A 26,759-nucleotide genomic window follows, 5' to 3' on the forward strand; every position below is an offset into this window, starting at 1 on the left:
GGCAGCAGCATTTAGGATAGATTGTAGGGGAGACAGGTGAGAGGCAGGAAGGCCGGACAGCAGGAGGTTACAGTAATCAAGACGGGAGAGAATGAGGGCCTGAGTCAGAGTTTTAGCAGTCGAGCAACAGAGGAAAGGGCGTATCTTTGTTATATTGCGGAGGAAAAAGCGACAAGTTTTAGAAATGTTTTGAATGTGAGGGGCGAATGTGAGAGAGGAGTCGAGTGTGACCCCTAGGCAGCGTGCTTGGGCTACTGGGTGGATGATCGTAGTTCCAACAGTAATGTGGAAGGAGGTAGTAGGGCCAGGTTTGGGAGGAAGTATGAGGAGCTCTGTTTTAGCCATGTTGAGTTTAAGGCGACGGAGGGCCATCCAGGATGATATAGCAGAGAGACATTCAGAAACTTTGGTCTGTATAGCAGGTGTAAGGTCAGATGTTGAAAAGTATATTTGTGTGTCGTCAGCATAGAGGTGATATTTAAACCCAAAAGATGTTATTAGGTCACCTAGAGAGAGTGTGTACAGAGAAAAGAGAAGAGGTCCCAGGACAGAGCCCTAGGGTACCCCCACAGAGAGATCAATAGAGGAGGAGGTGTTAGCAGAAGAGACCCTGAAAGTACGATGGGAGAGGTAGGATGAGATCCAGGATAGAGCTTTGTTCCGAATACCAAGAGTATGGAGAATGTGAAGGAGAAGAGGGTGGTCTACGGTGTCAAATGCTGCAGAGAGGTCGAGTAATATGAGCAGAGTGTAATGACCTCTGTCTTTGGCAGCATGGAGGTCGTCAGTTATTTTAGTGAGGGCTGTTTCCGTGGAATGAGCAGTACGGAAGCCAGATTGTAGAGGGTCTAGGAGAGAATAGGTGTTGAGAAAATGGAGCAAGCGAGAGAATACAAGACGTTCAAGGAGTTTAGAGGCAAAAGGCAGGAGGGAGACAGGTCGATAGTTAGAAAGACAGGTAGGGTCAAGCTTGCTGTTTTTGAGTAATGGTATGACTGTTGCATGTTTGAAGGAGGATGGAAAGGTTCCAGAGCAGAGGGAGGAGTTAAAAATGTGTGTGAGCGTAGAGATTATAGTAGGAGCAAGAGGTTTTAGGAGATGGGAGGGAATGGGGTCAAGAGGGCAAGTGGTAGAGTGAGAAGTGGCGATCAACAGCGACACATCCTCCTCTGAGACAGTGGAAAAAGAGTCAAGGAAGGCAGGAGGAGAGTTAGGAAGAAGTGTAGGATGGGAAGAAGAAACAGAGGGGATGTTCTGACGTATGGATTCCACCTTTTCCTTAAAATAGTCAGCAAAGTCCTGAGCAGAGATGGAGGAAGGAGAGGCAGCTGAGTGTGGTTTGAGTAGAGTATCAAAGACAGAGAACAGTCGGCGTGGGTTAGACTTGTGCATGTTGATTAGTGCAGAAAAGTAGGCTTGTTTAGCTTGCGAGAGGGCAGAGTTGAAACAGGATAGCATAAATTTGTAGCGAGAGTGTGAGACTTCCTCCAGAGTCATTCAGAGGAACAAGTGGAGGAACGCAGCATGCGTGTGTGGGAATTTAGCCAGGGTCTAGGGTTAGAAGGGCGAGTGCGGCAGAGAGAAAGTGGGGCATGTAGATCAAGAGAGGAGGACAAGACAGAGTTGTAGTTCCTGACCAGGTTGTCGGGGTCTGTAGCAGAGCTGAGAGAGGAGAGGGAGGAGCGTAAAGTGGACTCAAAGTCAGGTAAGTGAATAGAGCGCAGGTTTCTGCAGAACCGGGGTGTAGATGGAGGTGGAGAAGGGGAGAAGCGAGATAGAGAGAATGAGATGAGATGATGGTCAGAGAGAGGAAAAGGGGAAATGGAGAAATTGGAGAGAGAGAAGTTCTTAGTGAAAACCAGGTCTAAGTAGTGGCCATCCTTGTGGGTGCTGGCTGCAGTCCACTGTTGAAGGCCAAAAGAAGAGGTTAGAGAAAGAAAGCGGGAAGCCCAAGGGAGAGAGGGGTCATCAATGTGGCAATTGAAGTCCCCAAGGAGGAGAACAGGGAGTCTGAGGAGAGGAAGAAAGAGAGCCAGGATTCAAAGTGAGAGAGAAAGGCAGAAGGGGGATGAGTAGAGGTAGGTGGACGATAGATGACAGCCACATGAACAGGGAGAGGAGAGAAAATATGGACAGTGTGAGCCTCAAAGGAGGGAAAAGCAAGAGAGGGAGGAATAGGAAGGGTTCGGTAATGACAGAGAGAGGAGAGCAGGAGCCCCACGCCTCCACCCCTGCCATCAGTGCACGGAGTGTGGGAGAAGGAAAGGCCACCGTAGGAGAGGGCAGCTTCCAGAGCAGAGTCAGACTGAGTGAGCCAGGTCTCAGTTATAGCAAAGAGAAGCAGGGAGTGAGAGAGAAAGAAGTCATGCACAGAGAGGAACTTGTTAGAGAGGGAGCGAGCATTCCAAAGGGCACAGGAGAAAGGGAAAGAGGAGAGAGGGTGGCAGGGGATGGGTATGAGGTTGGAGGGGTTGACACCAGAAGGAGTAGAGGTTGCAGTTGGCAGGCGAGGACGAGCGCATGTAGGAATAAGACAGGGACCAGGATTGGGAGAGATATCCCCAGAAGCAAGGAAGAGAAGCATGGATAGAAAGAGGATGTGTGAGGATGATTTGTAAGGGTGTTTTTTAGTGCAGGGGATATAGCTGTGTGGTGTCAGAGGACGCAGGTAAGAAAGGAGTTCATGTGAACAGAGAAGTGGTGAAGGAAGGAGAGATGGAGATATATGAATGGAGTTAGAGACATACTGAGGCTGGTAAAAAGAAGTGCATAATTTGAGAAGAAGTGAAGTCACAGCAAATATAAATGGTAAAGGCAGCATCACAGCAGTAATGATGCAGTCTGGTATTGATGATATCCTCCTTTCCAGCGTAGATCAAATGCAGGAATCAGGGCCAGATGGGGTGTCCACTTCTTCCTCACTTCTTTTGAACTTCCTTTTAAACTTCAGTTGTTCAGTAGTCAAGCCATTTATAATGGGCCACTTGGATATGGGCTGCAAGCAGACTAGCTGTTCTGACTGGGTTTATATAGGCCTAAAAAGTCACCTGACAGTGTTGTTCTGTCTGCTTAATTAGCACATCTGAGGCACATTCAAACAAATGGTTTTCTACACAGGGTGTTCCCTGCCTAGGTGGCAACACTTAATTTGATTAGGGGTAGACAGAAAACAGCATTCAAATATGGTTTTTACCTAGCATTGGATCACTTGCATATACTATATAATACACACAGCAAAGGCTTCAATGATGATTTAGAGATGGTTTTTACCTAGCATTGGATCACTTGCATATACTATATAATACACACAGCAAAGGCTTCAATGATGATTTAGAGATGGTTTTTACCTAGCATTGGATCACTTGCATATACTATATAATACACACAGCAAAGGCTTCAATGATGATTTAGAGATGGTTTTTATGATTTGGCCAAAAGATTAACCTAAATTACCCATATTAATAAGGAGAAATACATATAGAAATGAAGTAAGCATGGTTTGTTTGAATAGTACAGCTAAAGCCCGTTATAGCGCGACCCATTATAACGCGGTTTTCACGTGGCTCCCGGGTTTTTTTTTTTTTTAGGTTTTTTTTTAGTTTTTTTGCACACTACATACTGCACACTGCCACACTGCCACACTGCCACACTGCCACACTGCCACACTGCACCACTGCACACACTCCCAGCACACACTCTCACTGAACACACTCTCACTGCACACACTCCCAGCACACTGCTCACAGCACACACTCTCACTGCACACACTCTCACTGCACACACTCTCACTACACACACTCCCAGCACACACTCTCACTGCACACTGCACACACTCCCAGCACACACTCTCACTGCACACACTCTCACTGCACACACTCTCACTGCACACACTCCCAGCACACTGCTCACTGCACACACTCTCACTGCACACACTCTCACTGCACACACTCCCAGCACACACTCTCACTGCACACACTCTCTCTGCACACACTCTCACTGCACACACTCTCACTGCACACACTGCTCACTGCACACACTCCCAGCACTCACTGCACACTGCTCACAGCGCACACTCTCACTGCACACTGCACAAATTCTCACTGCACACTGCACACACTCTCACTGCACACTCTCACTGCACACTCTCACAGCACACTCTCACAGCACACTCTCACAGCACACTCAGCACACTGTCACAGCACACTGTTTTGGGCTTGTCGCTGGACGCTGCCACCCCCCCCTCTCCCTGCCTGTATCTCTGTTGCTGTGGGGGAGGATTGAAGGGAGCTGATCCCTGGCCGAGGAACTCCGAAACAACTGACATCCCAGCAAAGGCTGCGTGAGCTCTCCTCCCCCTCGCAGCTTCTCTGCACAGATCAACTGTTGCAGATGCTGGGTAAGTGCTGCTGTGGGGTGTGTGCATGTGGGCGGGGGGGGTGCTGTGGTTTGGGGGGGGGTGGGGGTCCTGCTGTGGTTTGGTGCAACGCTGGGCTCAGAGAGCCGTCCCCCTCTCCCTGCCTGTATCTCTGCTGCTGTGGGGGAGAATTGAAGGGAGCTGATCCCTGGCCAGGAACTCAGAAATAGCTGACATCCCTTGAGCTCTCCTCCCCCTCGCAGCTTCTCTGCACAGATCAACTGCTGCAGATGCTGGGTAAGGGTAAGTCCTGCTGGGAGTGGGGGTGTCCGGGGGCCTTCCATTGCGACGCTGGGCTCTGGGAGAGTTCTCAGCTCTCCCCCTTCTGCAGCGCGGAGTCCCAGATCAAGGCGGCCGTTTTTTTTTTTGCAGCAGCCATTTTGTTTTTTCGCGACCCCGTTACTAACGCGGTGGTCTCGGGTGGACCCCGAGGACTGCGCTATAACGGAGTTTAGCTGTACCTACATTCCAGCTTTATTGTTTTGGGGCCTGTAACAGGGAATTAACCTGGTCTCAATGAGGCTTCAATAGAAAGCCTCAGTGGGCAGAGTAATCCAGCAGACAATTAACCAGTCTCCACCTGGTTATTCAAACAAGTGTAAAAGCCTCCTAGTGGGAACTGACACAGGTAGATTCTTGAGCACACAGAAGGACTGTGTGCTGACATCAAGACACAGGACTGCAGACCTCTATTCCAGGACACAGCGGACCCTGGAGCATGCCAGTGGCTGGTCTCTCAACAGACACCAACCCAGTCCCAGAGACTGACATAAAGGGCCCCTGCTTACAGGTACCTCTTTGGATTTTGGGGGTTACAGGTTGGTAAGAGGCTTTTCCTCCCAGCCTTGCAGATAGGGACTGGGGAAGCGAGTTAGCCCTTACATAGGCATTGGCTGTTTATTTGTTTATTTTGTATGCACTGCATTGTTTAAAGTTACAGGCAGAATAAAGCCATGGTTTAATTTCCCGAAATCGGCCTCCCTGGTTGTACCTCAGCACATGTTTCCTACAGGGTCTATGAATAATGTGCTGCTAAAAAGCAATGTTATCATAAAAGTTTGGAAAAAAAAGGTTCCCAGTGCGCAGTTTCCAGCTCGGTCAGTGATATTTCGATTCAAAAACATTGTTTCTCACCTCTGCAGCCACTTCCAACCCCACAATCAAGTTGGGGGAATCTCCTAGTTCAGGGGTCTGCAACCTTTCAAGAAAGAAGAGCTATTTTATAAAAACAATGTCTTTCTCCAAAATATTCAGAGAGCCGCAACACATGCATGAATATTACACCCCCACAAACACATACATATACTGTACACACACTAATATGTACTGTATAAGCATTTACATACGACAATGTTATTTTTTCCTTTCCCTAATTCTGATTAAATTATGTGGGGAAATAAAATGCATCTCACAATCATACACATACACACACACACATACATATATACACACATACAGTATATACATACACTTACTTACTTTGGGCCTGGCTCTCCCCTGCACTCACTGTCCTGAGATGCTGCTTCTTTCCCTCAATGTGCTGCCGGTGGCTGGGTTTGCTGCCGGTGGCTGGGTTTGCTGCCGGTGGCTTGGGGGAGTTGCCGCTCTCCAGCTGCTTCCTCTCTTTCGCAGTGTGCTGCGGGTGTTGGGGGGCAACCGCCGCTGGTTGGGCTCTTGTTGCCGCCCGGCATCTCCCCAGCTGCTTTGATGTTTTTAGTACACAAATGGCAAGGCAGATTCCTATCAGATCCATATAGGACCTCAAAGTAGGCCCACTTTAATTCCTGATTTAGAGCATGATAGTGGAGCATCCGAACACCTCATACTGTACAACTTTTCTATTATATTTATTTTTTATATATACTTAGTTTGTATACCAGGCTGTGCTGAAAAAGTTGTGTAATGCAGCAGGCATAAGCTTATAGGGATCCATGTTAAAATGCACAAGAAGCAAAAAGTGTTATACAGAGTGCTCATTTGCATGTCATTACCCAGAATACCTGGTTACAGTAGAAGCATTGTAGGCTAAGAGATAATGGGGAAAAGCAGGTTGGTTGACCTCCACGACCGTCTCCTGCCAGAGATCACTGCACTTCTGGCATCCCCCCGGCACCCAGTTTAACATTGGGCATTTTTCTTGGAGCAGCATGACGAATTACTTGGACTATACTTCACGGGCAAACTGCATCAGCAGGGACAGTGGTAACTAGTGGAACACTGCAGCGCTACCCTCCACCTGCACCTCTTTACCTTTAATTACAATGAGTAACCTCCTAGAGTCACCATTCATTAGGTGATATCTTTAAACATCTATTCAGGACTTATTTTGTGAGTATACTGAGAATTCATACACTGTTGCTATTTTATAAAGATACTCTATTTCGCTGCTTGCATTAGATTCAGTATCATCCCTGTATTTGCATTTTGTCACATTCACACATTGTTTTGGAAACAGACAGAATATATTGTTGTTACTTACAGTTTCTACTGTGTCGCCAGTTACACCATTGCATTGCCTTTTTGGTGTTTAGCAGAGCATGCTCTAGATATAGACTTGTTATACCATTGCAAGTTAGGGATTATACTGCCTTATATGTTGCATATCGTGCAGCCACTGCTGTTGTAGTTTCACTCTACCTGCTGTTTCATTCAGACTGCAGTCTTTATTTGCAGCATATTATTTTTTGACCTACCTTATTAGTGTTTATTATTCATAGGTTATCTGTCTCCATGCATTTTGTTTGCTCCCTCCCCCAGTGCTGGGAAAGCCGTGTGGGTTGCCTCCTCTGGCAGTTGCCTTTCTGGTTAGAATATATACATATACATACACACACACACACACACGCACACACACACATTTGTCAGTCTATTATAGTCACAGACTTACACTCTTAGAAACAACAGTCTGCTTATGTGTATATGAGACGGTCCATTATATGTTTTTTCACCTTCAAGAGTGCCCTAGTTTGGAGTCTCTGGTAGTCCTGTCTTGTGGGATTTACCACTTTTGTTTCTTAGTTACTAGTGTTTACTTTACTCCAGGAAGCACCGCCTGCTGTTAGACAGGTTAAATAAGTGGATACTATTGTTATTACTTGGTAGTAGTGCTTTTTCTACCTCTTTTCTTGTACTAGTTGGTGGACCTGTCTGAGACGTGAATGTGCTCACAAGTAGTATTTTTATTTGCTGTATACTTAGGGTGGCCATATTTGTCCCGGGAAAAACTAGGACAAATGTCACGCAGGCGCGATCGTCACTTGCCGGCTGCACGTGCGATCAGCACTTGCCGACCGCGCATGCGTGATCGCCGTTTGCCGGTTGCTCATGCGCATGAGTAGCCGACAAGTGTCGATCGCGCATGTGCAGTCGGCAAGTGACAATCGCGCATGCGCAGCCAACGGGATCCCAAAAAGTAAGAACAGAGCCCTAAAAACCCTGACTGTCCCAGCTACAACGGGACATCTGGCCACCCTATGTATACTGTACGGTGGAGGGATTTTGTCATATAGTTTTTTTACTCACCATAACTTCCTTGGGTCTAGTTCTAACCACTATCAATTTCACTTGGCAAAGTCAGTAAACAATGCGTCCTTGCATTGATGAGACTGAAAAAGGTCATGACAACTGTCTGTGAATAGGTTTACTAGTAATGCACTTCTTTAACCCATGTTGTCTAGAAAATGTTGTCTAATGCGGCTGACATAAGCTTATAGGGATCACTGTTAAAATAGACACGAAGGAAATAGTGACTTACTGTGTGCTCATTTGCACGTCATTACCCAGAATCCCTGGCTGCAGTGGAAGTATTGTATGCTTAGAAATAATACGAAAAGGCAGGGTTGTGGACCTGTCTGAGATGTGAATGTGCTCATAAGTGATATTTTAATTTGCTGTGCACTGTATGGTGGAGGGTTTTTGTCACTTTTTTTACTCACCATAACATTCTTTGTACAAAACAAACAAATTTCCCTAAGGAAGTAAACCTTCTGTGAAATGTGTAGGGCTAAACTTTAACCACTGAGATCTGTCTTGTCCGTTGGGACGTCGGACTGTTGTTTTTCCATTCCCCTCTAGGATTTAGTGCTGTCCACACGGAGTGTTCGTTGTTGAGGAGGTGGAGTTTGGGTGTAAGTACAGGCAGAGGTCTGAGGCGACATCCGTATTGTGACCCTGGGTGGTCTAAAAGCGATTTCCCTGCTTGTAGCATTGAATATCTGATATATCCATGTGTAGAGCCCCCCTGGATCTCTCTCTAACACCAATGGGTGCAAGATGTTTTCCCATTCTGAAATTGAATGTCGGATTTTCAAGATCCTGCAGCTAATTGCCCAGTTTGAGTGCAATATATGCCTGTTTTATTCATCCAACTTGTGAGTGCACCTGTTACCATTCTACTAGATAGTGCAATCCTGTCTGATACAGTATGTACTCTTTGTGTTTCTTTTCTAACCCGCATGTGGTTCCTGGGAGTTGTGCTCCAATTCTTGTATGCATAACTTTCTTTGTGTCTGGTTAATATACCTATAGAAATACACACAATAGAAGTGGTGATTAAATTCCTCTGATAACATAATGTGTCATGTCCCCCTATGGTTTTACATGTAGTAAGTATAGCATCAGTAGAAATGGGCAAACTTTTCGCCAAAGTTGGAATCTGCTGCAAAAATGGCATTTCATCGCAAGTTCGAATTTTTGCAAATTTTTCTGATTTGAAAAAAATTGCGTCTTTTTTTAAAATTCAATTAAGCGGAGATTTGCTGAAAATTAAAGCAAACTTTAAAACCAGCAAAATAGGAATTGCATGCTTTTTAGTATTTCTTACAATAACAAAATGTTTGAACGAACTATCGCGGGTTTGAGAAGAAATAGAAATGTTTGTCCGAAAGTTTGCGAACTTTGACACATTCGCCCATCACTAATCATCTATTGTCAGCGTACGGCCAGAAACGCGTAGGTGTGCGTTTTCGGTGTTGTCCAGGGGTTATGTTTGATCCCCTTATTCAATAAAGGAAATCTTTTTTGCCACCATGAGCCTCCACCACTATTTTTAGGCAGTGCACTGCCTTTGTTCACCCACCTTCTACTTGCCTTGCCTGGTGGATTGCACGCTGTTAAGGATACCTGATGGGACTGCTCCCCTGAAGAAATCTGGAAGTTAAAAGTGAGTTTTCCTTGCATATTATTACTCTATATTATTATGGATGGGACAATCTATGTACTGTTTATTGTGCTTGTCAGCACTAGGTACTAGTCCCTTAGCCCTATTAGGGTGTCTTATTGCTGCTCACTATCACATTGGAGTGTTCCTAACGGAAGAATTCATCATTTATTATTGGGACTTGAATTTTTTGATGCACCGGTTACCCACAATCAGTACAGAAGGCAGAAAGTGGGGTCCCCCCCTGCTCCCTAGCTAGCCTGCTCTCACACTGTCAGAAAGAGGTACCATAGGTAAAGCTGGTCCTCAGTAGACAGAGGACCCAAAAAACCTGTACCTGCTAAACTGGTAAAATTGAAGAGTATGCTATTTCCACCTGTGCCATCATATCAAGGGTATCAACCAACCATGCAGTCCTCTACAGGAACATGAAAATCCTTAAGGACCTAAATCATTGAGTATTAGGGAGTTTATACCAAAACATGGCATTTAAATGCAAAAGTACTGACTTGTAATCAGTGATAGCCTATTGAAGTCTATGAGACTGTTCATGCTGAAAAAAAGATCATTGAAACATTCAGCCAGGTTTCCAGAAGAAAAAAAAATCAGTGAGTTTGTCATATCTCGTGAGGCTTATAAACCTACTACAATGACAATTTCCTAAAGACATTTCCCGTTTTTCTTGAGTGACCATAAGGTGGCAGTGCACACACCAGTAGTATAAATCATACAGCACTGGTAATATAATAACATACAGTATATGGGTTTCCTTCTCTTCTAGTCTTGGGAAGGAGTTGCTGGGAGGGGGAGTGGAATGGTCACACCTCTCTGTGACCTCACATTCAAGGCATGCCAAGTTTCTTCTCGTATTGTGATCACAGAGTGAGACAGCCCAGCTGAAACTGTCAAAAGTTTTGCAACTCTTGGAAGCCGGGGAAGGTGTATTTACTGTGGAATAGATTCACCCACTTCTTGGAAGGCTTCACTCATTGCTGACACTTACACACAGGAGATCAGAGAGGATACAAAAAAAAAGGCTTATCACAACTTCACCATTTTAACGAAGTGACAGCAGGGTTACACACAGTCATCCTGAAGAGTTGGCGAATGCCTCATTGTCTTCTCCTCTGCCCATGATGGGATCTAGGACATGGGTGTAATGCCAACCGCAGCTGGCATATTACTGATTCCTCGGTGATTTTAGTAGTCTATCAAACGAAAAGGGGGGGGTGTGGAGTGGAGGTAAGGAAAGCAACGAGGAGGGAAGACAAGAGGAGGCAGAAGAAAGGGAGCGGGAGTCTTTCCCACCGATGTTCGTGGGCGGCATAAGGACAAGCACGATGAGGGCAGCTAAGCTGGACCTGGGATTTCAAAGAGTTTCTCTGCTACTCTTCATCATCATCATCGGTCACTCCTGCTTTGCCCAGGAAGAAAAGAAAGGTAAGAGGACAAGTGTGCAATGTGACTTTGTGCAATGTGACTCACCTGCGGGAGCAGGGCTACATATCTTTGCATGCCACTTTTTTGTCACTCTTCTTCACTCTTTCCCTCTAGGAGTCTCTCTTGAGAGAAGCGATCGTGTTCATTATGATAATGACAGAGGTGGTAATAGAACTGAGGTGGCGTCCAATGCTTGCTTCACCCCCCTTTAATTACCTGCACTTGTTTTGAAGTGCTGGTGTCTAGTATAGTAGCTTGATGTGGCTGGTGAAGTCTGGACAGGATCAAAAAAAAGGAGGGATCTGCCTTCCTTGAAACGAAAATAATACAATAAAATACTTCGTTAAACTCTTCCTGATCGACTTCATTCCTTGAGAACAGCTTCTGAAGGTGGGAAGGAGGAGGGAGCTTGAGACTTGCATCTCCATTTACTGTTCAGTCTTAAGGAGGAAGAGAACAGATACCTGTACCTGTTTCAATTTGATTTTAACAGATACAGTATAATTAGACAGAAGCACCCAGGAGAGGAAGTTTATCTCCTTTAGTAGGTGTAATTGTTGCATAAAACAATATTATCCTCTAAAAACATGTGACTGCAAAAAGAGGGTTTTCGATTGATGACACAGAAAGTTCATCTACTACAGTACTGTTGACAAGTGTGCTTGTATGCACTTAATTAAAAGATATGTATGTATGTATGACGACTGTTGCAAATACACACTCATATCTCTATCTATATGTATAATATAAATCATGTTTATATATATGTGTGTGTGTGTACAAATTATAAATGACGTGTGTGCAATAGTCAAGTTACACTCCAGTGAAACTGAATGAACCAGACACGTGTTTTTAAACAGCTGGAGTTCACAGTGTAATTTAGTTAAGAGCAATAATGTTTCCTGGACACTGGCTACTGTGATGTGGTCTAATTACCTGCATTTGCCCACACTACTGTATTACAGAAGCTGTATATATGTGATCATTTTAATGTAACAGTCTTGCGTGTGTCACATACTATTCTATGGCTACATGAACCGGTGTTGTGTAGATGAAATAATTTCAAAGCTCGGGGTAATTTAACACCTGCTGGGCAGAGGTGTCCTATCTCATTGTAAGTATTCTATGAGATCCTTGAATAACATAACACACTAATTAACCCCTTTCAGGCTAGAAAGGTCTGCAATGCATTGCACAGCATAATAGGAATAGGATCTAACCCTTATTAAAGCACAGTTAAAGGAGCAGTACCCCCCAGGACGAAAGTGTACTAAAATCAGTGCCATGTTTAATATATTACATGTAGCTGATTGCACAAGCATAAATTAAACTGTGTTTACTTTCTCAAAGTAAACAAAAGCGTCGGAGGGTTTGTATGTAATGTATTTGGGTAATTTGGACCAGTGTTTGTCTGTCATCAAAACTAGGAGGTGGAGTGTTGCCTTTGATTTGTACAATGTATGTATAGTAATTATGGAACCATTATTAGCCAAACGGATAAACACATAGCTGATATGCTTGAATTCAACAGGCCTGAAGAAAAGGGAAACATTAATTTCATTTTTAACAGAATTCATAAGGATGAGTGAATCTTTACAGTAAAGGGGGATGGGGAGGGGCAGGGGAGTTGAGCTGGTACATTGGACGGCCCATTTTAACTCCTTTACAGATTTAAACCACTCTGTTCTTGGTGCTATTTTGCTGCTCCGGTGAATCTAAGTTTGCCAGAAAAGCTTGGCCAGAAGCCAGGGCAAAACAAGCCAACCAACAATGCCCCCCCCGCCCGCGCCACACGTGCATGTGCACACTGCAAAGTAGCAGAGCTTGGCTGGCGCTTCATGTGCCTTCCGTGACTCCGCACGATCAAATAGGCTTCTGGGGAAAGGAAACACGCCTCTGTCCAATTGCACAACCGAGTTAACTCGCGTTCCAGCGTGCAAGTTCCTACCTGTTTTCCCAATGCAATATTTGGGGAGTTGACATTAGCTCTGTCTCTCCGATAAACTCTTTTGAAACACGCTTGGAGCAGAGACAGAAGAATGTAGGCACCTGGATAATTTGTGGAATTGCCTTATAAATAAAGGGTGTTATTGCAGATAATATCAGTGGGTGCATTGTCTTTCAGCTGCTGGTGTTTTCCACTGTAGTAGAGCATTGTTATATTTACAATCTGCTCTGTACAGTAAATTAATCTTTCAGTGAGAGGTAACCATGATTAGGATGGATAAATGTAGGTCATTTATATATACCATTGACCTATTGCATAAAGTGAGAACATTTTTAGTGGCTCTTGTATTGTTTGTTGGTGAACATTCATCCAAATGGAAAGGTAATCAGTGTTTTTTAATTACTTTTTACATACAGTAATTTATATTGTATTTCTTTTAATATAAAAAAAATACAGTTCCTTTGTTCCATTTGTCAGTGGTTTATTGTTCAGTCCATAACCAGTAAGCTATCAGAGTGGATTGCAACTAATTGCTCTTCAATACAGTATGTTACACATAGCTCTGGCATCAAAGACTTAAAAACAAAAAAAACAAAGTCAGATTAGTCCAGATCCCTGGGATAATATGGGCAGTTTCTATTTTGTTTGACGTTTATCGACACATACGGAAATTTGTAGCCTTTGTTTTTCCTTTGAGGAAGGAGGATTAAATAATGAGCTGGTCCAAAAATGGCATCATTTGGAAGTCATAGGGGGTTATTCATTAAACTGGGACAGTGGTGATGGGGATACTTTTGCACAAATGTGTTGACTTTACTAGGCGTAAAGTTTCTGTGCCCTGATCAACACAATCTCAGTTAAAGTCCCATTTAATAAAGTCTCCCAGCTGCAAAACAGGTGTGAAAATACTGCATCAGATTTATTAAACAAGAAAATCCCATTGGTTTTAATAGGAATGTTTTTCCCTTAATAAATATGGTGCAATTTGTTTGCCCTAGTCTTGCAGATGGGAGACTTTGATAAATAACCCTCATCCCGCATACCTGCGTAAGGTGTCTTAATGACAAACAAGCATAACCTTATATTATTATGTAGTCGTGTGTACTCTAGTTATCTTTAACAAAAATGGTTGTTGTATTTTTGCAAAATAAGTGGCTTTACTTGTGGAATAAATATACAATTAGCTCTCTTTAATGGTCAGTTCTGAGCAGACTGTAATTAAAACTAGGTGCAAAATCTCATTAAATGATGACTTCATGAAACAATAAACAATCCACTAACCTACTGGAGATAAAGATCTCCACAGCACTCATCAGGATACTTTCTATGGCTCGTTTGCCTATATTTGCCCTAAAGCACATTCCTTACTGCAACATACCATGTCAAGTGAGTTGTGGCACCTGTGACATGGAAACTATTTTGCTAACCCCAACTGTAGTAACTGTGATAAGGCTGCAGAAATTGGATTACTATTCGTTCGTAATTGTAATGCAATCGTGTAGTTATTCATAGTACGTATCATATCACGCGTCATACAGTGTAGAACACTGAGCGGTAAAACATATAATGGATGCTTGTGTTTCAGATGAAGCAGAACACAAAGGAACTAATAAGGAATATTACTACAGCACAACCTCTTTGATATGTGCAGTGTCACAAGTAACACCATAAATCAAAGATGGTGAACTTTTGACCACCCAAGGAGAAAATATTTTTTTTCTATAATTTAATATTGCACCTAATTTTCAATCGTTTTCTAAATATGCTGTAGATGTAACCACACTTTATTAACACTGTAGCACCATTTTAATATTTGTATACCCTGATTTCAACATGCATTGTTCCAGTACTTCCAATATAATGCCCTTAAACATATACTGAAGACACAGCTTTGTCTGCAGTGAGAGCAAATGAAGCGTTAAAATGTTCTATCAATATATTACTTTGCATCTGGTTAAATTAAACTTTGTAAAGAAAATGGAAGTCACCAATAAAATTGGCCTCGACATAAACTGGAAAAGAAGGCAGATGGTTCTGCTTGGTCTTGACTATTTCACATGAACAATGTTTTGAAGCTTAGAAAAAGAAGTTCTCCTTCAATGATTGCTGGATGCCAAATAGATTGAAAGGGAGGCAAATTAACTATTAATTAACGCTGTCCCTGTTTCTTTTGTATTCAAGCTGCTCTAATTATGAAGCCAATGAATTATTGATGAAACCGACCACCGTGATGTTATCTATATCATCATCAATGCATCCTGCACGTTCTTGAAAAACTTGCTATTCTTTGGAATGATTGTTCAAGGTCTTCCATATGCAGCGCAACAGTAACTTAGCTATCTGTTTAGCATAAGTAATGTCACTTTGTTTATTAGTAATGTCACTTTGTTTGTTAAGGTTGTTGGCAGCTGATATAGATTTTGCTCTTGTTCGTTGAATCTGTTTTTTACAAGAGATAATCCACTAAGCATCTGATGTTTATGCAATGCTGTTGCAGTACAAAGTATTGCTATACTGTGCATCCAGCAGTTCCAATGCATATGCCTTACACACTGACAGACAGTGTATGGTTACAGAATGTTTATTTTTCTATCCAGAAGATGCAATTTAGAGAAATATGCTATCACACTATAACCAAGGGACTGCTGCACATGGCCACCCACGATGCTGAATTATTAAGCTTGTCTTTCCTGTGTGCAGAAAAAAAAATCAACCTTTTGGATCCTACTTTTGAGCTGATTTATTGTTTTACACAGTTAGCTGAGGTTTACATTCAGACTGAGGTTGAAGTTAGATGGTGCTATTATCACAGCTCACATACTGTGTGTATATATATGTATATATATATATATATATATATATATATATATATATATATATATATATATATATATATTATATATATATATATATATGGTTGTAAGCATTTTTTTGTGTTTTGGTTTTGCTGGAACTCAATTGGCTTTTGATTTGTATCAAAATTATGGGAAAACTCAAAGAATTCCACCAGTTAATTAAAACACAAAAGTATTTTGATTCAGATTTGAAGTTCATGAACTTTACATTTTAAACGCCCTAACGTGACCATCCTTAAGATATACTGTATCTATCTATATATGTAGCCCCTTTCCCTAAGAAAACTATGCGTGCTGCTGTACCTGTTTGCTCACAGGTGGTCCATGCCTCTGCCGCGGAGAGCCTGGGGTGAGCTTTTTCTCCTTGCAGTGCAGCGTCTCCACCTATGAGGGATCCCAGGGTAGGCGGGATAGCCCCTCACAGGAACCAACACACAGAAATAGTAGTCTATAACTAAGCTTTACGATACATAATGCTAAACAAATATGCCACACAAAAACTGTACCCACATATAACCCCAATGAACCAACACTCTGCGGTTCCCCCAAAGTATTGAGGGTGCCGTGGCACCAATACCCCTGGTGTCCTGTCCCAGCAAGTCCCCACCCAAGTGTGAGGTAGTGCTACCCCCTGTGGATGTAGGTGCACGCTGGGTCTGGAGTACCCTGCCTGGGTACTCCAGTACCCAGGTGCTGCTTGTCACGATGAGTTGGAGCGTGTTCCACACAGCGGGGCCTCCAACACAAATCCCCTCTCTACTAAGGGTTCTGATCTGCCTCGTGGGGTAAGCTCCAGCTGGAGTGTCTCACCTGAATGTCTCAGAGTCCTGTTGCCTGGTCCCAGGCTGCAGGTTGCCACGTTGCCGTCCGTCACCGGCAAAACAATACTAATTAGGGGAAGAGTCCCTATCTGGGGCCTTCCCTACAATACTGCTCTTTGGGTGTCTCAGGGCCCAACTGGGGCCTAGGGGCAGAGTTCTGGCCTAGTCCAGGGGCTACTGGCACCCTGGACGCATCCGTCCTCTCTGCCACTCCTGCTAGACTGACTTCGCGGGCTCTCCACTTGCGGAGGGTATCCTGTTCCTCCTCTGCCAGAGTCCAATTGGCTGGGACAGTGCCATGTGGTATTTCCCTCCCACCTGAGGATTCTGGGACTTGTAGCCCTGCTGCTGCATTTGCGGAGCTGTCCTAAGATGGTCGCCCACATTCTACACATTGCGCATGTGCACCTCGCCGCACTGCGCTATTACCAAAATGGCCGCCACCACACTCCCGATTGCATGGATCTCCGGCCAACTACGAGAGAGAGAAAGAGAGAGAGAGAGAGAGATCTGTTCGCTATGCCCACAGATCAAGGAGCAGGTTTTTGTCAATGTTAGATAACTGGATACATTCTATTTTTAATTATATGAGTTATTACAATTTAGCTGAAAAGCAAGTCATCCACTAGGTGTTGTACCTGCTAGCATATGTATCTGGCTCGTGACATCATACTGGTGACATCATAATGCACATAGCCCGGTGGCAGATAAGCAGTGTCAGATAGCTATAAAGTTTACAAAGAAAGTAGACAAAGAAAAAAAGGAGGAAGTTAGTTGGCACTTGAGGAGAAAGTAAGAATGCTGCAGAAGGAGAGAGCGGTAGAAAGAAATGGGTACATCAGAAGGTATTAAAGGAAAGTGATGGAAGGGAGAGAGATGAGGGATGGGAGAGAGAGGGGAGGAGGGGAGGGATGAGATGAGGTTGGTTTCTTAGAATTCCTGAGCAACACCAGGTACTTTCAGCTAATATATATGTACATACGTACAATACATACATACAGCCTGTAAGGATCCCTAGAGATCCAAAATACCGGCACAGCACAAATGATAATCACCAAAAATATTTATTGGGTCTAAAATGCACACATATGCCCGACGTTTCAGCCTCCCCAGGGGGACCTTCTTTTATGATGAGTGTTGCAGTGCTGAAGCCTGCAAAGTGTACACTTCCCAGAGAGAATCATTTAAAGAAACTTATAGCAAAAGAGAAGGGCACAGAGACAGTCAGAACAAACAACAAGAGTGCAGAGGAGCAGAGAGAGACACACAAAACGGGCAGACAAAGATGCAGAAGGCAGGTACTCCTTTTCCTCATGTCTACTTATATGTACAGTATTAAGCGCTTATGTATGCTGCTATAAAGCGCTACTGTATGTACATGGAAGATGCTACAGTATATAAATAAAGATGCATCCCCATTGTGACAACATCAGGAGAACACAGAGAGGAACTCCACAAGTACTGTGACGGCTGAACCAAGTGTATTATACACTTTAATCTCTTTCCCCGTGCTCTGGTCATTTGGGCCTTTAGGAACGGTCCTGAGGAAGGGCCATTGCTCCGAAACGTTGCCCCCCTATTTTCCATGTTTTTCCTGTCCCCCCCATCCCTTGCCCTTCCCCTTTGTGGTTTCCCTTGTCCTCCTTCCCTGTCCCTGTGTGTTTTCCCCTCCCTTATTCACTGAGAGTTCCCTTTTTGCTGTTTGGGTTTTGTGCTTATGTGTATAGCATTTTCCAAGTTGTGGACTTGTTGCTTCTTTTGATTTATTAATTTATTAAATTATCTTTGGCATATCCTCTTTTTCGTTTATCTCCATTCGTCAGTGAGTGCTGAGAACTCCCCCCCCCCCCTTTTTCCTTGCATTTTTTGGAGGAAATAGGGTCCTCCCTGTTTCCTTGTGCACTCTGCATATTATCATTCTGTTCCAAATATTTGAGTGCTGTCTATCCCTGTTCTTTTCAGTATATAAATAAAGATATACATACATGCATACATACACTGAGAAGACTGCATGAATGCAGAAGAAGTTTTCTCGTTAGTTTATCTAATGGTATCTATATACGTATGAAGTATAATATAGGTAAGCAGAGAGAAACCACCATCTTTCTCACTCTCTACCAGTATGCCAGCCAATCATTACCAGTTGGGCTGTCAATGTTTGGTATATATTATGGCATACAGATACCACCACCTGACCAGTCTCACTAGTCAATAAGTTCCAGTTGGGTTAAGATCATTAGGTTATCTGTGATGGGTATACACTAGGATGGCATACATGCCGTATATCACCATCTGGCCTGTATCTACTCTCTACTAGTTTATTAGTGAATCGGTTGCAGTTGGTTTAACACTGTTATGTTATCTGTGTTGGGTATATATTAGGGTGCCATAGAGATATCACCATCTGACCTGAGATATCATTTAAACTAATGTTCATTCTTCCATATAATGTTTATTTTTATCCAGATTTAAAAAAAGAAAAATCCAAAATAAAAACAGATCAATTTCTGGCAAAATCAAGACCAGAACCAAAGCATAAAAAAGACCCAAACCAAAAACACCAGTGAAAGTGCCTAACTTTAATATAACTTTAATATATAACTCACTTTACAATATATATATATATATATATATATATATATATATATATATATATATATATATATATATATAGCAACTGTTTATGCTTTACTGTGGAGGGTTTTAGTCACTTTTTTTACCCACCATAACCTTAATAGTCGTATATATATATATATATATATATATATATATATATATATATATATAGTTAGTTAGTTAGTTAGTTTACAAAAGGGTACAATGGTTTTTGCTTCTTATTTGCCCTTAACACCGTTTTTGTGTAACCTAATTTAATAATATAACAGAAGTAGTCCACCAGTATTATCACTGATATTGCGAAGTAAGACATCTACAGTAGCTGGAAGCTCACGTTATCTCTCTGAGCCTGCAGCAGTAAATATTCAACTGTAAGGTTTACTGTGTACAGAAGTCTACAAAATGATCACTGTAATATATTAATTATTATTAATACCATAATAAGCCACATATTACTAATTGCTGGACTGTCGTTTTTCAGCACTCGAGGAGATGAACTAATCTCCGGTATGGGTTAAAGTACTGCATCCCGCGGCTACTGCCAATGACTGAGTGTAAATAGCAGTATGTATATATATCTTTATTTATATAGCTCCATCCCTGTGCATAGCGCTTCACAGCAGTAATACACGTAACATAATAATATAACACATGATGGGTATAAGCACTTCAGACATAAAAGTAACAGTAGGAAAATAAGTCCCTGTCCCAAAGAGCTTACAGTCTAAGTTAAGACAGGATTGCAGTGTGTTACCCCGTACAGCAAATCTACCTTTATTACTTAATGTTGCAGCATGCAGAGGACAACAACCCGATCTGCACCAGTCTTTAAAATGATACATTTACAACATGTGGTGAAAATGTGATCATGGTAATTTATAGAACGACGGGGGAGATTTGCTAAGTGCCGCTGCAGAGTATTGCATTAGGATCCGGCGTTAACTGCTATCATTGGTGGATGACGCTGGATCACTGTGCAATGCCCATCATCGACTCTTAGTGAATCTCAGTGCATATGTAATTTTTACTACGCAGTGCTAAGTTGTAATGCATCCTACAGCCTATTTAAATGAATGGGTTAAAAGGTGCCGTAGAACTGTTTTCTCTTAGTTCATAAGCCCTTATTCCATATGCTGTCACTTCTCCATCGGCTTCCATGGAAGGCAGAAGCTTTCCTACCATGGAGAAGCGACCTCACATTCTATTGAATTGGGACCATCGTCCTGAGCATTAAGCCCGTTTCATTAAATCCTATAAAGCCAACGATTCGAGCGCTACAGGCATAATTACAATGATGAAAATCAGAGTCATTCCCTGCAATATCATTTTTTGTGAAGTTGTCAGCCATTCGCATATATTGTCTAGGTAATCTCCATAACTTGCACAGTATTTACAGTTTATCAAAACAATAGTACTCCGTAATAATAATTTAGTTAGCTGTACAGGGAAAGGAATACGTTGCGCTTTTTATCCCATGATGAGCACCCACAGCGAAGAAAATAACGTCTAAAAAAAATGCAAGTTACGGCAGCCCCTGTATTTAAAGTTCACAGTTAATAATGCTCATTGTGTGAGTCTTCACTCTCCTGCTATTGTGTTTAGGAACAAAAGCGTGTTACCATAGTAACTCCACATCACATGATCTGATGTAGGTTTGGGTTTGTGGCGCAGAGAAAAAAATGACTTAATGTACTTAATTAAGTATCATGTTGTGCTTCCTAAAACTATTTGAATGCTTAACCCTTTATCTGAAATGCATTGCAGGCCCCTCTAGCAGTGTAATAAGTCACAATCCTTAAAAAAAATAAAATAAAAAATACAAACATTAAAAAGGACATGAATAGTTTTGGTGTTTAATTTTTCATTGTCCCACAAAGACAGTTCAAAGGAAGAGAACGCATGTTCACTTGTGTTTAGTTTTTGGTTATAATGATCCTTTCATGTTACAGTTTTGGTGTTTGCCAGAACACTTGATTATTTATATATATATATATATATATATATATATACATACACACACACACACACACACACACACACACACACACACACACACACACACACACACACACACACACACACACACACACACACACACACACACACACACACACACAATTCAAAACCTTCTCTTTAACAATGGCTTTTTGTATGATGTAATTCAACATTCCCTTTTTTTCTGCAAGATCTAACTTGTCTTCCTAGCAGGAACAGTATTTTGTAAACCATCTCATCAGGACATGAAAACTGCACAAGATACATATTTAGCATGAGCTCCAGTGTATCCCTGCCATCACATATTGTTTGTTTTTTTTATTATTATTTGTTTGCGAGATAAAGTTTTACTCAGTCGTGCAGAATGGCTTAACAGATTAGTAGGGTGGAATATATAAATGATAAATCTCATTGCCAGGATTATAAAGACATATGCACACAAGGTACACCCCCTGTGTAGCATGTGGTTACTCCGAGACAACTTGCTTATTATAATTATTTTGTGAGTATTTCACAAAACAGCTCAAATCAGCTCATTTATCAAAGTCTCCCGACTGCAAAACTGTGTGTGATAAATCGGGTGCAGTACTTTTGTTCCAGTTTTGCTGCAGATTTGCAGCCGAGAGGCTTGGCAAATATCTCATCGTCTCCAAAACTGGATGTGTTGCACTTACAAGTTCTAACAAGGAGAAAACCACCTTTTAAGAACATGCATGACCTATTTCAATTAACACCGATAATATTTAAAGCAGGGTTAATTTTTTAAAATATTTTGCACATAATTGAAGCAGGGGGTCTCCAAAGCTAAGCCCCATTCATTTCAGCTCTGGGCAACCACCCGATTTCAGAGGTACCTCCGTAGGGGGTGCTGGTGTTTCTGTGGAGTTTAAAGGTCCCAGCCACGTGGGCCAATAGGAAACCACAAGGGGATGACGTCAGGGCACCCTATTTAAACGCCATTTTTTTAGACACACAGTTGTCTGGCTGCAGAGATACTAGCATCGTTACAGAGGTAAGTATCTCTGGAAGCAGGGGATCCCTGAAATTCATGCAGTTCAGCTCTGGAGAGCCCCTGCTTCAATCCTGTAATAAAAACAAACACACAAAACAAAAAATGAAATAGAATTGTTGCTTTAAACAGCAGGTTTTTGCTGCTCCCTATTGTTTTCCGTTTTTTTAGCTTACCTGAAGCAGGGTGTCCCCAGACCTGTCCGGGGTTCCCCTGTCTCCAGTGACGCCCTGGTATTCTAGTGACAAGCAATTTCAATGAGGTGGGGTCAGGCTCGCTCTATTCGCCATGTTTGTTGTATTTTTATTGCGCCAAACCCAGCAAACAGAAACCTGGCTAATATATCGGAAGCCGGGCAGTCCTCGCAGGATCACAGTTGAGCTTCGGTGGATCCCCGAAGTGCAGGGAAGCTAACAAATAAATCAATTTTTGTTGGGGGGATTGCTGTTTCAAAAAGAAATGCAGCACGGTCTAAGTGCGCCAAATGTACCAATACCCTCAGAGGATCCGGGGAGCCATACTGGCTATGCTGCGCCTTGTGACCATTCTCCTAGAGTGTAGTTCCCCTGCAGAGTCCCTTTCAAGATAGCCACCACTTCTCTCACGGTAATGCTCATACGCCCCTCTCTAACATGGCCGCCGCGCCTCGGAACACTTTGCGCATGCGCGACTGGTAACACAGGGGCACCGGGAGCCTCAGGAGCACCCTTTCTCCACTGCCCACACGCTGCCGTAGCCTCCCCACACCACCGGCACCCGCTATAACCGGCCGTAGCCTCCCCCTGCTCGGCTCCCTCACCGGAGGTAATCCCTAACCCTAATATTCTCCCTAACACCTAACCAGAATATTCCTAACCTTTAACCATAACTTAACCCCTAACTCCAAAAAACCTCAACTGTAAAAAACCTAAACCCTGTGGCAAAATGGTCATGCCGAATTGTCCCACAGTGACTGAACGGCCGTGGTGAATTGTCCCATTCCTTGTTTACATATTTGGTATATATATATATATATATATATATATATATATATATATATATATATATATATATATATATATATTTTTATATATATATATATATATATATATATATATATATATATATATTTATATATATATATATATATATATATATATATATATATAAATAAATATATGTGTGTATGTGTGTATGTGTGTATGTGTGTGTATATATATATACATGTAGAGGTATCAGTACCGTGTTAGCCGAGCTTCAATAATCAAAAAATAAATATATGATACCGTTCTGTGGCTAACGAAATGCTTTTATTTGTGCGAGCTTTCGAGATACACTGATCTCTTCTTCCGGCGATGTTACAATGAATGAAGCAAGCAAAAGTTATACTATAAACAGTGTCTATTGGAATGTTATCTGTGCTGGTCCTTCCCCGGTGTGGATGTGTTTTATGGCTGGAGGTGTCAAAAGGTTTCTGAAAGCAAGTGATGAAAGAGTGTGTATGTGTATCAGTGTGAATTAACATGAATGGAGAGCCACAGTATATACAGTGCTTTACAAAAGGTGTGTGTGAAGTGGGAGCGGATATAAATGGTATGGGTGGGTGTGGAAATGTGAGAGTTAGTAGCATAACTAAAAGTGTGTGTGGATACTATGTGGTCCCTATTGGTGTATAGGGATGGGAAAACAAGGAGTATAAGTATGTGTGAGAGACAGCTGTGTGTGCATACATATAGCACAGTATGTGCAGACATGGCCTATAGCGTTCATGGGAAGAGAGTTCACTTGTGTCAGTAATGACTCATAAAATTTCGATCTCTGTTTAGGCCACTGCTAAGTGTCCCGAACAGTTGCATAAATTTGTATTCATGCAACCGTCTCTCTTTCGGTGTTTTAAGATTACCTTTGAGTATGGCAACCCTCAGATCGTTCATCTTATGGCCAGAGTCAGAGAAATGTTCGCCAACAGGACTGTCTCTTGTTCCGCCCTGCACCGCCACAGCATCACACGCGGAACAAGAGACAGTCATGTTGGCGAACATTTCTCTGACTCTGGCCATAAGATGAACGATCTGCGGGTTGCCATACTCAAAGGTATATATACCACCACTATTAAGGTTATGGTGGGTAAAAAAAGTGACTAAAACCCTCCACAGTAAAGCATAAAGCAACTGTAAATATTCCTGTATATTCATTTGCATGTCTTAGACAGGTCTGCAACCCTGTCTTTCACCATTATCACCCAGCAAACAGCACTTCCACTGCAGCAAGGGATTCTGGGAAATGACACGCAAATGAGCACACAGTGCCACTTTTTATCTCATGCTCACATTACATGAACAACCCTTAGCCAATGCATGCTGCTTTAAACACAGCTTTAAAGCAAGGACTTGGGAGATGCAAAGTCAGTTAACCCACTCACAGGTTTTGACTTTGCATCTCCCAAGTCCTTGCTTAAAAGCTGTATTTAAAGCAGCATGCATTGGCTAAGGGTTGCTCATGTAATGTGAGCATGAGATAAAAAGTGGCACTGTGTGCTCATTTGCATGTCATTTCCCAGAATCCCTTGCTGCAGGGGAAGTGCTGTTTGCTGGGTGATAATGGTGAAAGACAGGGTTGCAGACCTGTCTAAGACATGCAAATGAATATACAGGAATATTTACAGTTGCTTTATGCTTTACTGTGGAGGGTTTTAGTCACTTTTTTTTACCCACCATAACCTTAATAGTGGTGGTGATTACCTACTCTTATCTCATTTGAGCAAATGTCAGCAAGCCAACCTCACACTGATGATACCAATCAAGGGTGAAACATGTCTGTGAGTGGGTTAACTGACTTTGCATCTCCCAAGTCCTTGTTTAAAAGCTGTGTTTAAAGCAGCATGCATTGGCTAAGGGTTGCTCATGTAATGTGAGCATGAGATAAAAAGTGGCACTGTGTGCTCATTTGCATGTCATTTCCCAGAATCCCTTGCTGCAGTGGAAGTGCTGTTTGCTGGGTGATAATGGTGAAAGACAGGGTTGCAGACCTGTCTAAGACATGCAAATGAATATACAGGAATATTTACAGTTGATATATATATATATATATATATATATATATATATATATATATATACCAAAAATGTAAACAAGGAATATATATATAAATATATATATATATATATATATATATATATATATATATATATACATACATACATACACACATACACACACACACGGACTGTGTAGGTGACATATTCTATGTTCTGCGGTATTTGTCATTAAGATTTTAAACTTCGAGGCCTACATCTGAAGTCAATAAACCTTAATGAAAAAAATAAGTTTTATTATGAACTAAACATGTTACACGGATGAATGCTCTCACTTTATTGCAACTCCAATTTGCTTTGCCAAGTGTGATTTTAATTACTTGAATTAGAAAGTAACATACTCATTGCGTCTCTGCTGTTGACTCGGTAAAGAAGAGACCTTTACATGTGTGTTTGGTCAATACCTGTGGGTGATGTTTGCATACCTTCAGTGGCTTCTTCCCACATTGATGTAATTTATGGAATGTAAATGTTAAATGTAAGGGGTTAACCTTTCATCTCCTGTGAGACACATGTTGAATATGTTGTACCCCACCCCCTATTATTGAGCTTTGGCAATACTGAAATGTTCTTTGGTCATGTCAATAATGCTTATTTGATTTGATTTGATTTGAACATCACCTTTGAAATGTAATCTCACATCAAGATGAATGACCATTTATTGAAATCACTTGAATACATTTAACTCTCCCTTTCTGAACCTCGTGTCGTGATTCACCATATTTTGTAATGTAAGGGCAAATTTAGACACAGAATCCAAAGCACCTAAGTGAACATAAACACAAAATGACAAGGACAATGTAATTACATGCAAGTGCCTTTATAGTATCAGTGTATTAACGAAATGCCTGTACAGAAGCAGGATATACAGTATCTTGCAGGAGATACTGAACGTGGCTCAAACAGAACATCTCTGCCCCAGTGATCCTCCTAGCTAATCCAAATCTATTTCTGCTATTTTACATAACATACTGCTTTGCTAATTCTGTAACTAAATAGGAAATATATAGATTGTGAATTCTTCAGAGCAGGTTATTGTTTTAAAGTGATGTTTACCTCATGTGTGCTCATGTTCCTATTTTATTCAATGTTATTAATGTATTCTCTGTAAGGCTCTAAAGCCCTGCGTTCATGGTTGGCACAAAAAATATGACAATTTACATATATACATTCATAGCGAAAGAGATTTGGGAGGGGATTGTCATATTTCTCATTGCATGGAAAGAGATAGAGTAATGCTTATGGCTTACTTTTTAAACTTTTAATTACATAGGCCAGTATTCAGTGTTTTATTAAGGCATCTTCCCTGTGCTTGTATGCAGCTCCATTTAAAGAGGCAATCCAAGCTAGCGATATTTATTTGCGAATTTAGAAATTTGTTAACATAGGAATGTAGCAGGGCGTCTCCGGGGCTGAACCCCATTGAGTTC

General features: G+C 42.0%; 1 protein-coding gene across 1 annotated transcript in view; it reads left to right on the plus strand.

Moving 5' to 3' along the window:
* The first annotated feature begins 10,382 nt into the window (after window positions 1–10,382).
* Window positions 10,383–26,759, plus strand: part of EGFR (epidermal growth factor receptor) — a 224,879-nt gene continuing 208,502 nt past the window's right edge. Inside the window, exon 1 of the mRNA XM_075586763.1 lies at window positions 10,383–11,012. Coding sequence (XP_075442878.1) covers window positions 10,883–11,012 — 130 coding nt within the window. The 5' untranslated portion in view covers window positions 10,383–10,882. The remainder of the gene's footprint in view (window positions 11,013–26,759) is intronic.

The sequence above is a fragment of the Ascaphus truei genome, chromosome 2 (genome assembly GCF_040206685.1).
Source record: "Ascaphus truei isolate aAscTru1 chromosome 2, aAscTru1.hap1, whole genome shotgun sequence".
NCBI classification, from domain to species: domain Eukaryota; kingdom Metazoa; phylum Chordata; class Amphibia; order Anura; family Ascaphidae; genus Ascaphus; species Ascaphus truei.